Here is a 12,221-nt window from a genome sequence, read left to right as displayed (position 1 = left end):
ATCAAGTATACCTTTTAGTTATAATCATTGTTGTGTCCCACTGTAGGCCCCATGTCTATTTTACCTTAACATTTTTAGATGGGTAAAGAACCTCGTGCTCTATATGCCCCACCTACTTTTAGCATCTGAATTTGATTTAGTGAAAAGTAGCACAACTCACCGTTTAAAGTTAAGTTTGCTTTTGGTCATTAATGCAATGTAGTCTTCTTTTCAGATATTTCATTCCATTTGAAAAAATTTACAAGTTTCTACAATAAATCGTAGTGCCTTCAGTTCTCTTTTGAAACTCTTACACTAAACGCTGTACAAATGATCTACCTAATGCTACACTAAATATTGAAAATGAAAAAGTGAGTGAGTGGGTGGGTGGGGGAATGGTATAAAATGGTATGTTTACTTGCACATATAGGGCCTACTGCAGATTATTTATCTTTTAGAGATATGGTTGTTTAAAATTTTTATTACACTAGTGGTTTGCTAAAGTTCAGATCTTTTTTTTTTCTAAATGAGTGTTTAATTTACAAAACGTTATTGAAACGTATTGTGGAGGCTGACAATGCTGCTGAAGCTCCTTCGTTTTCACAATATGTAAATTAGCCTTTTTTTAAGTAAAAGAACGAAAAACGAAAAAAAACGACAGTTGCAGACTTTCTTAATATATTCACCGCTGTCAACATTTTAAATGGTAGCCTAATATTCAACTTATTTTACTTAGGAGTGTATTTTTATTCTTCAGACAAGTAGCTAATGATTATAATTTCATTCGAAGCTTAAAATAAAAATGAAAGTCAGGGATGCTCCATCAAACGAAAAACTTGCCGGATATCCATTTGGAAAAAGAATATGAGAGAACTTTTATTGAACATTCCCAGCTAAATGAACAGACAGCAAATTAAGTCAAGTACTTGGATTAGAAGTAGTTTTGAGGTTTGCTGACTCATATGCATTCAGACTTCTGATCTATTTCCTGAAAATGTGAGGACATTTGAAGTGTACCATCCTTGACGGATATATTTTAGACCATATATCTTTTAAATACAATATACTGAATTATTTTAAGCATGATATGATGTTATGCAATGTTGTCTTATGTCATAACAACTCTAGTCAAAGTAAAACATTCATCCAGGACTAATAAAATTATACATGGAAACAAACATCTAGATCAGATAAAACATTTTTTTTTTTTTTTTTTTTACCATTTATTTTAAATCACAGTTGCCTGAATGCAGCAGGAAAAATCTTTGGACTTCAGCATGGATTAAACACGTTCACATGTGGCTCAACGTCAAGTGTCAATCAAATCGCTCCCCTTTTTTAAATAAAGAAGCGTCCTTTTCCTTGCGCACTTTCTGAAGTTTCAGTCAGTGTACAGTAGTGATCTTGATAAGGTTTTACACCACCGTACACATAAAGTATATATACATATAATATTGCAGAATCATATGATCTCATACATATAGTTTTCATTCGTTTAATGCTGGTATTTTGTACACTGGCCCTTGTTTAGAATTATTGCATTTTAGATGTCCTGTCCTTCACGTTAATCGCTGTCTGATTTGTCGTCCTTTGCATTTGTGGCGTGATTGTATAGTCCCTGTGCCATCAGGTGTAATGCAAGTGAGTTTTTGCTCCCCGTAGCTTTTTTAATCTTCGCTCTTTTGTTCTGAAACCAGATTTTGATTTGAGACTCGTTGAGGCCGAGTTCCTGGGCCAAAGCTTGCCTCCTTTGCTCCGTCAGGTAACGGTTATTCTGGAATTCATTCTTGAGTCTCTGGAGTTGCTCCGCTGTGAAGGCTGTTCTTGGACGCTTGTCTTCCTTGGTTGGATTTTTCTTCTTTGGTTTGCGGGATCTTGGTCCTGCATTTCAGAATATAATGAAAGAGATTACGTTTTGATCGTGCCGTAAAATGCACATATATTAATGTTGTATTAGCCTAGTATCAGTATTTGCCTAATAGCCTAAAAAAATAGGCTGCAATAATAAATAATGTTGTCTTGAAGTGTTGTTTAAAGTTACCTAATGGGAGCAAGTATAGCTCATTCTTTCAGATCGAATGTTTCAAGGAGTCTGCTCTAGTTTTACTATGGGAGCATGGTGTAGTGGTGAGAGTGGGGGTGACTGCCAGAAAAGGAGGGGTGAAAGAGGCTTTTCCCTCTCTCTGTTGCCATAGGAACTACGTTTATAAGATAACGTTTTTTATAAACTTGCTCTAAGAGTAGCACATTTCGTTTAATGCTAGTAGCTTTCCCACTCCATATATTCCATTTTTAGTTAATTATTGGATAAGCTACTCCAATACACCCGCGTTCCGCGTGGCATGAATGCTGACAATAGATTGATCTGCAGCCTATGAGAGGAGCCCTTGCTCGCACCCTATTATTATTTTTTTGCACCTTTTATTTAGCTTAAGATGATTTCTATAGCGTATATTTCGACTGCCATGATACAATATAAATCTGTTCACATCGTATGATCGAAAATCAATTTAAGCCTTCGCATTAAACGTAGGCTATAGACTATTCTCAACATGACAAGAGGGTTATAGGCTACCAAGTTAGTGTGACCTGTCCAAATATTCACCAAGTAGGCTATGTGTAGTCGGTTTCGTTGTCTAAAAACTTTAGTCAAATTGTGTTTCCGGATTGCATTTTTGAAAAGCTTTAAGATTATTCGCGCCAGATTATTGTAGAACATAGGCCTATTAATCAGAGAAGTTTTACCGTGACAACTTACGTTGCTACTTTTTCGGAAGGCCGTTTTGTGCGCCATTTGAACTTCATTTAAAATTAGTTGATCAAAAATCAAAAACAAATTTCATTAATATTGTCTAAAATCATACGAAATTTATTGTGCCGGTTAGTGCTGTAATAATACCTATAGGCTATATTTATTTCAGGGGCTAGTTTTGAAGAGATCTGATTTAGCATTTAGCTTCCCTGGTGCGTCCAACTCCATTGTCAAAAATATGCTAATTAAATATCAACAAAGACATCGAAGTAACAATGGCGCAAAACTACCCTTTACATTTAAAAAAATGAAAAAATAAAGGTAAAAATTTACCATAACTACCAATCTTAATATTGTATTATTTTATTAGGCCTATTTCTCCCTTTTATTTAACAACTCATAAATGTCAAGTCAAACATAAACGAATTGCCATGAAACGAACATTGTTGTTTTTAAGGTTTTCAACTGATTACATAAAACTACGCCTCTAAAATAATAAATAATAATAATAATACAAATTCGGATGATAATTACGGTAAAAAAAATAGCCTACTATAATAGTAGGCCTAGTAGGCTAATACAATAAAATAGTTGTACACACATAGCCTACTGCAGCAAATATTTTTGTGTCTATTTAAAATGTTTGTAATTATTAGATTTTAAATTATAATAAAAAATTTAGTTATTCCTGTTGATTTAAAAGAGAATAGATTCCAAAAAACAGAACTCCCTGACTCTTGGCGGGCCGTTTCGCATAGGCTACATAAAGAACATTTGCTCTTCGTTTAAGTGCCCCATTTTAATCAACAAAATGTATTTAATAGTTTACAAACATAACTTTTTTATTGTTATTAGTTCACTTTCAAGCCAAAACAGGTGCGCACTTTGAGTAGGCTACATTAAAAAATAACTTTGAACAAAAAATAAATAATAAAATAAATTCTTACCTGATGAAGGTCTGTCTGAATATCTTGTGCAATATACCCAAGCAGGCCAAAGCATTGGTTTGTTCGTCTGCCCAGCGTTACTTTGGGAGCAATCCGAATCTGAGCTTAAACATTGATCTCCAGTCTCTGCACGGGCTTTCAGAGATGCGTCTGCAGTAATATCAGTTTTTTTAGACGCGCTTACTGGGTGAGGGCTCGAGGTTCCTTCCCCGGACACTGGAGCTCCTACCTGTCCTGATCCGGGAGCCGATGGACAACGGTTCTCTCTTTCAACTATATTAATTTCGTCGCGTCTGGTTCCTTCTTTCCTGCGACCAAAGTCTGGTCTTAAAATGTTGTCGATGTAAAAGTTGGTGATTCTGTGAGGGAGTAGGTTTCCAGGAGCCTGCAACAGGGGTAGATTAGCCCTATACTCATCGCCCGAATCCTGACGCTCCACATCTCTGTTGCTATGATCATTTTCTTCCATAGTGAAACTCTCCAAATGTTCTTTTTAACCCCTTTCTCTCTCTCTCGCGCGCGCACACACACACACACGGGTTGTGTTCCAGTTTTTGTTGTAGCCTATATGTTCCTTATTTTGTTGTCTCACTGCAAAGAGAAACAGACAGGAAAAAAGGACAAATCCTTTTTTCAGATTCTTTTGTCGGTTAAATACGACGAAACCGCCTTGAGTCCGTAGAAAGAAAAAACATAGTTTTAAAAATTAATCCCACAGTGTGCCCCTTGCAGTTGTATTTATATCTACTTTATAAAACATACAGGCCAATTTAATCTATGCAGTATCAAAGCAGTAGACCTGCTCTAGTAAACAAGGAAACGCAAACTGGCTCTGGAATACTTTCACTACGGATTTTTGTTCTTATTTTTAATACGAGTCCCCCGGGTGACGTCGCAGTCCGGTATCCTAGACACGTGCCTTTGGCCAATAAATGGAGCGAAATTTTATCACATGACCCAGTGACTCTCGAGTAAATGACAGCATCCAACCTCGCCTTATTCTCAATACTTAAAGCGATAGTAGCTACTTTATTGCTCAGACGTGTTTGTTCGGCATTCCAATATTTTGCATTTTCAAATCACTAACTCCACTCCCGAACAACGAATTATTTGACAAACACGTTAATATGCCTGTGTGTGGAATCGCTATCTTTTTGAGCAGTCTCTTGAAACTATCGTTTAGATCGCACTGGGGGAGGGGCGTGTTCAGTTTTACACGTAAATCGGTGGTAGTAGGCTAGGTCACTCTGTCCAATTTCATAATTTCGTAGCCACGTATTCTACAATATGATTTGCTATCGAATAACGGTGAACTCAGAAGCCTATGCCTAGCCTATAAGTATCTGATTGTGTATTTAAGTCCACGTAATGAATAATTAATTACGCACATGGCACATCCATCATCACTCAAAACAAATATTTTGATTTACCGTCCGTTTATTTGGTCAGAATTAAAGTTTAAGGTCTACATTAGGCTTTACATTTCTCGTCAATATACCCTAAAACAAACCGCCATCATTTTAAATGTTAGTATGTCCCTATTGGTCTGGCGTATTGTGTGCTATGTTCTTGTATCTTTTAAACTGGGTAGGCTATTCGTGTCCAAAATATTTCGTTAAATCAATCGCTTTATTTAATCTATTTCGTGGACCTTAATGACGAAAAAGCAATTCACTCCAGTAGTTTTAAATAGGAGCAAATAGCGTGGCGCTTTAAAAGAAACCAGCGAAGCAAACCAACAGTGATCTTTGGAGCGTGCGTGGCGTCCTGGAGCGTCAAAATGAAACCAGCAACCACTTTGGAAGTGAGCTTATTATTGGGAAGTTCCAGGACAGGTTTTTAGACTTGTTGAAAATCAAATTGACTAAGAAAAAGTGGACGCATGGCCCATATTGTGGTATTTAGCTAAGATAGCCTTCAGAGTATTAGTGAAGCTAACGTAGCCTCACTCTCGTGCTCACCTTTTCCTTTCGTCCCTGGAAAATTGTGGACTAGCTTTTCGTTTTAATTTTTGACTTTACTGAGGGACCCTCGGCTTTATTTCATCACAGTAAGTTTAGATAAATCTATGTCAAATCTATCTAGGCCTACACACTGTTTAATGTTGACTACTAGACAGTTTACATGCACAATCATTCATGTGATATAGCCTAACAGACACATTTATGAAAACATGAATGCAACACGCAGTCTTTGAATGGAAAACTGACAGAATACTTGTTTAGAATCGTGTGTACATCAGAAGAAGTTGCTGACTTGGTGTGACGTCTGAATGTTAGGTGTTCGATCACGGTGAGCATTATCTGTGAAGTCATCATTGGCCACAAAAGAGCAGGCGTTAGAATAAAAGTGACTTTTATATAGCCTAAGTTGATGCATAACACTTAAAGATCAAAAGTGTTAATATCTGGGTACTTTGTGTAGGCTACATTGGATGAATGAATGGATATTGCGCTCATTTTGGCTTAGCCCATGTGGCTATGCTATACTGATCTTCAGTTAGCATCATTTCAAGTATTTTAATAATCTTATTAAACTTTTTAAACCTATTTTATGTTATGCAGCTAGAGACCTGTTAGGGCACTACTTGCAAAAACTTGTATTTGCTGTAGTGTGTTTTGTAGGCTATGTTTTGTTTAAATTATTTATTTGTACACAGACTCTATATAGGCTATAACCTATAAGGCACGTTTGGAAAAAATATATATATATATATATATATATATATATTAAAAATTCCAGTTATGATGATAATACATGTTATGCGTGTTATAAGTAACTTATCGCACTCTCTCCAATTTATGAACACAAGTAGGCTAGTGAAATACTTTGTCAAGAATAAGTCAGTAATGTAAAACCATTATGAAAAATAATAAGGTATGTAATAATAATACCTGTTAAGGTATGTGTTAGGTTGTAGGCTGTACATTCAAATGTAGTTTTCGTTTACTGCCAATAGGCTGTACGAGTTAAATATAATGTTTAAAAGCTATTAAAAATATGTTTGTTTTGTAAAGACACGCTGATAAATGAAGAGTGTTTACTTCTAAATTGAGGTTATAAGTCATTTTTGAAAGTAAAATGGTAAGCCTAAAATGTGATCATTGTCACTTTCCCAGGCCAGTCATAACAAAGATTGTTACAGAAACACAAAACTTTTAAAAGCTGTCATATTGCGGCTCTGCGTAATTTGATGCACCTTTTTTTATCCTAGAGAAAGCCTTGAGGATTAACACTCTTGAATCGCGTTAGGCTAGCCTATCCAGCCAGCTAAAAAATCAACCATTTAACAGAAAACAAAAGATTGTGCGTAGACTATTAAATGCAGCATCTCCAGTTCAGGATCAGGGTTCAGTCTTTGAGACTTTAACATGAACATATAGGCCTACTTTAAATCTTCATGTCTTCAGTGTAGCCTAATCTAATTTAATAATGCCTGTCTCGACCTATTAAAAGTCGAACGAATATATTTAGTATACTTGAATAATAAGTAGAGATAGTACGCTTTAGTTTAAATGTCGCTTTGATAAGCTTTATCTTTAGAATGCGGTCCATTTTGGGGTTTCCGAAACATTTACGAAAGTCTAGTTTCTGTTTTTCCCCATTACAAAAGGTCGCGCGCAGAAGCAAAGAGGGATTTGTGAATGCGTGCAATGGCTTTTGCCAGCTCACCGATCATAGAGCTCAGATCAGCACAGATGTGACCCAGTCAATGGATGTGATATCGGGTCTAGAACAATGCTGGGGTCACACGGGATCCCCCAGCTTCCTGTTGGCCTTTTGAAAACAAACTGAAGAAATAGGGGGAAAACCTTGAGGGACTCAGAGGATGAAGATAAAGGTTACTGACCATTTCCTGTTTCCAGACTATGAACTTCTGATACATATTCATATAATTTTATTATTTTCCAGTATTTCCGCTGGTTTTAATGTTTGTGTTGAGCTTTAAATCTGTTCATCATGTCCTCCTGAGACCCAGCAATGGAGTTTGTTTCTCTGTAGAGGACATTATAATTTCTCTGACAACATACAAGTCACGGTTTTAAGTCATTGATGTCCTGTAAAGAGCACATTCAGGGCTTTGCAGAGATACCAAATGTGTGGAGGTGTAACCATGACTACTCCCTCTCCTTGGTCTATAAAAATAACCGAATGGTCAAATTTAGCACACTTATGGAAATGTGAGCTTTTTTTTTTTACAATTATCATTTAAATCGGACTTATTTTCAAATTGTTTGTCTGAAATCAACATCTCAGGAAAACGTTATGGGGTTTTAAATCAGAATATTACTTTTTTGTTAGGTTATACGAAACAGGGCATTCTTTCATATGACCTCAGAACACCATTGTTTATTTAAGGCATTTTGGGTGACACAAGAAAATAAATATCAATATTCTTATGAAATATGAGATGTATGAAAATATTCCAAATTACTCCAATTATTACACGTATTTTTTTCATTATTGCCCCAAGAGAAAATTATGCAAATTAGATACAGTGTGCATTGCATAGAATGGTAATGGCATTTATGGCCATGTTTACACGCATATTGCATAAAGTAAAATTGCAGCCTATATCAAATCATTGTTATATCTTTTATAACAGCTTAGAATAATCTTTATTTACAGTTTAGATTTTTTTTTTAAACTTAAAAATTGATTGATTGAAACAAACATTGTTTTTGCCTATTCATGTCTTTTCATGTTTCATGTATTTTAATTTTCTTAATGAATGGGTCCTGGTGTCCTTAGAAATACAATATATATTAAAATAAAATATATATATTTTTTCAAAAATGTCTTCAGTTTGTTTCGTATATGCTCCAAACAATGTAATGACCTTATAATATATATATGTGTGTATATTATATAGTGTATGTATTTGTGTATAGGTCTAAATATATATATGTGTGTGTGTGTGTGTGTGTGTGTGTGAGTTGGGTAAAGACGGTCTAAAATCCCCAATTCAACACAAAAAAGGTGGCTCATCAAATTAACAAGTTTAAGTGAGTTGTTATTTTCATGTGAATAATTTAGTGTTTTGAAATATTACCGAATCGATTGTAATTGATGATTAATAGCACATCGAATATCGGATGTCCCATAGGCTATATGTGACGTAAGCTATAAGTGACTTAGTTGGCCCGCATCATATAGATCAAACTGTATCATTTAGCCTACTTAACAAATTAATTAACTAATAACTTGTTTTCACATGTCCCGGGCTCTTGGCATGAGTTTGCATTTACGAAAAAGCGATTACATAGTAAACAAATAACTTATAAAGCACTTTATAGGCAACTCACATTAAATAACAAATCCCAAATGAAGCCACAGTCGATTCTCAGTTAGCTGGCCAACTTCAGATGTTTTAAGCCTCACGGGATGACGTGGAAGGGGACAGCTGTTCGAGCCCCTCAGATATAAGCGACTTGTGCAACAGGTGTACATCGGATGCTGTTCATTCAGTTCTCCAAATCTCACATCACCAATGTCGAAAACGTTCACTTTGCGCACAGTTCTCAATGCTGTTTTGGTTTAGGCTATTTATTTTTTACCTAATAATCTCAGTTTATATGATATGCTTACATCGCATACAATATTTATTCCTCATCCTCAAATGACCAAATGAACATTTGCATGCCTTAAAGATCCACAAATATCTTGAGATTTTATATTTAGAATCTCAATTTCAGGCTAGCCGAAATTATGAGACCATTTGCAATAGACATTAAAACGAACTAAAAGCTCTTCAATATGATGTTTGTTGCAGCACACTTGCACTTGCCTGAGCCGCCAATCACAGATGAAATTCAAAGACACTGTGTTTTGCTAATTGTTCGTCAGACCAGTTTAAGAGGTCAGTTAAAACAAGCTGAGAATGATTTACAATGATTTTTTTTTTTTTTTAAGAAATAATTTCATATTGGGGTTTGACATATATGCACGTCAAGAAAATTGGGCTGAATAAAAAATAAATATAATTTAAAAATTAACTTTGTCTAATTTATGTTGCATGGTTTCGTTTAATCAACTGCATCCATAAATTCTAATCATTTGTCAAAAGTAGTTTCCTCCGGTAGGTTACAATGTTTTAGGCATGTGCTTTGTATAGAAAAATGGTATGGCTACACAGTGTATAATGTGTATAATTTTTTTTTTTTAAATAAGATAATTATCATAATAAACTCAATAGGCTATGTGAAAATATATATAGCCTATATAGTTATATTATTTTCACATAGCTTTTTAGTTTATTATGATATCTTATTCTTAATTGTTGTCATAGCCTACATATATATATTTTTTTCTAAAAGTTTAAAGTCTTGCGCGCACCTTTGAATTTATGAAAAAAAATCGTCGAATTTAAATAATAACGAAACATAACAAACGTAAAATAATATGTATAGTTTTTGAAACTGAAATATTTTTTCACTTCACCATTATCCGTGCAAGTATTGCCCTTTGTTTTCCCTCAGAATCTTTTCGATTTTTATTTTTATTTTATTTTTTTCCCTCGTGTGCATGTAGCCTTGGAGAAATAAAGAGCACGATGGAGAGAAAGGGCAGCGTGAAAAGACCTCAAGAGTAAAACTGGGCGCCCCGAAATCCTTTCTCGTTATTGTTTTGTAAAAGTTTGTCATTGTGAATCTGAGGTCAGGCATAACCGACTGCTGCACAATAGCGGTAACGCTTTGTGAGCACATAAAATAGAAAGTTCCAGCCAGTCAAAAGCTGTGTTTTTGTTACGTTCTCTATTACCCAAGTTTAAAGTCATAAAAATATGTGAAATTTATATGAAGCTCTATTATTACAGACGTTTTTGGATTTCCACTAACGCCTTGACAGTCATTTGATCTTGAAGCGTGATACGAATGCATCTTATGCTATAGAACTTGAACATCTATATTAATGTATTTCAGATCAATATTCAGAAAAGCTCACAAGGAGAGGAAATGCTCTGTCTCCTTCACCCCCTCGTTCGTTTTGTTCTGTATAGACTACAATAATGACTGACCCAGATGCTAATAATATCGGTGAAAGGACTCAACGAGTCTCAATGGGGAGGAAATGACATGGTCATGTCATTCATACAACATCACACCAGTGTCATTCTATGACACGAAGCCTCTGACAAACATTTCGATTTCATCTGTGACCACCAGAACAAACCGACTGAGTAGCTTCAAAAGTTCGTAAGTTTTTATTTTATTTTTGTCATGTTTTTTTTTTTTACTTGGTTGTTACATCAACAAAAAAGTTGTAAAAGTGTTTATAGCTTATAACCCATATAAAAAGGATTTTTTTTCTTATTTGTAAACTAAATTGGCAAATAATTAACGTTCATTATGTTCAATATCACTACGTTCATTATGCAAGAGAAACTTAGAGAATAGAGAGGTCATTTCGTTGGGGTCAGTTGGCTACTTGAACTGTAGATTACATTATTCATGATGTCCTCTCATGTTTGACGTAATAATACTTCGCCTGAAATAAAAAAAAATGTGGCATAATATCGTGTGGCTATTCTGTTAAACTCTTGAAGCAAGTTTAGTTGTTCTGCTTTTTGATAATGGTTAATATGCAGCTCTTTTGCTCGTCGTTAACGTTGCTGACAGAACCCACATAATCATTATACCGAGCAAAATAATGTGTTGAAATATAGAGGCCTATAATTGTTTTATGCCGTATATAAAAAAAATGGTAAAATAACCACATTTCACCTAATTTACCTGTGTATGATGCCATGCAAGGTTTGGCACTGTCAGAATGTCATTGGGGACGAGCTTTAATTGGATGTTGCACTGTGACATCACAAACCACCATTAAAGTAATCCCAGTAGTCTAACATGTCTCCGTAAAACTCTGCTGCATGGCTGGAAGAGCTCTATTCAGCCGTTTTAGTCTGAAATTTTCAAACTTTGACAGATAAACTGCTGTACTGTAAAATACCCTTGTGCTACGATCTGAAGTAATAGCCAAAAGGCTGAGCTGAGGCTGAGAACAAACCAGCAAACACACATACTGTAAGTAGTCAGGATAGAACTGTATCATGAGGATACCTAAATAGGAAATGCTATTTAGTTGTAATTTTGCATTATGACAACTTGTCTTCAGTTATGTCTTTTTGTGTCTGTTTGATTTTTAAGTTTTAATAAAAAAATGATCTATTGTGAAGGATTCTTGAAACAACAACAGGCAAAACAAAGAGCGACAACAGACCAATACTTGTTTTCCTTGTAATATTTGTGACATTTTTTTGGGGGGGGGGGTGAGTTTAATAATTAGGCTACTTCAGATTTGTTTTATTTATAATTCCTCAAATATATGAAGTCGTTTGATCAGGCCTACTGTCGTCAAAGTGCCAACATTTGCCTGAAATACATTTTCATCTCATTCACGATTAATCTTTATTTAAACTTTTATCAAATTTTCCGAGATCACCAAACCTCATTACACCTAATGTTTAAAGTGTATGCAAAACGGTGTCACTTCTTGTAATACCATATGCATTTAAATTGGATATTAAGCTTGCGAATGAA

At 35.0% G+C, this 12,221-nt stretch overlaps 1 protein-coding gene across 1 annotated transcript; it reads right to left on the bottom strand.

Moving 5' to 3' along the window:
- Positions 1-1,021: 1,021 nt before the first annotated feature.
- On the bottom strand, positions 1,022-4,519 carry en2b (engrailed homeobox 2b). Its single transcript, XM_079611990.1, has 2 exons — positions 3,679-4,519; positions 1,022-1,860 (listed from the first exon to the last, which is right to left on the bottom strand). Exons 1-2 carry the CDS (start codon positions 4,145-4,147, stop codon positions 1,544-1,546), a joined length of 786 nt encoding a protein of 261 aa, XP_079468116.1. The 5' UTR covers positions 4,148-4,519; the 3' UTR covers positions 1,022-1,543.
- Between the last annotated feature and the right edge of the window lie 7,702 nt (positions 4,520-12,221).

Source organism: Phoxinus phoxinus (genome assembly GCF_949152265.1).
Source record: "Phoxinus phoxinus genome assembly, chromosome: 5".
Classification (NCBI taxonomy): domain Eukaryota; kingdom Metazoa; phylum Chordata; class Actinopteri; order Cypriniformes; family Leuciscidae; genus Phoxinus; species Phoxinus phoxinus.
This window is presented reverse-complemented; position numbering and strand designations above follow the sequence as displayed.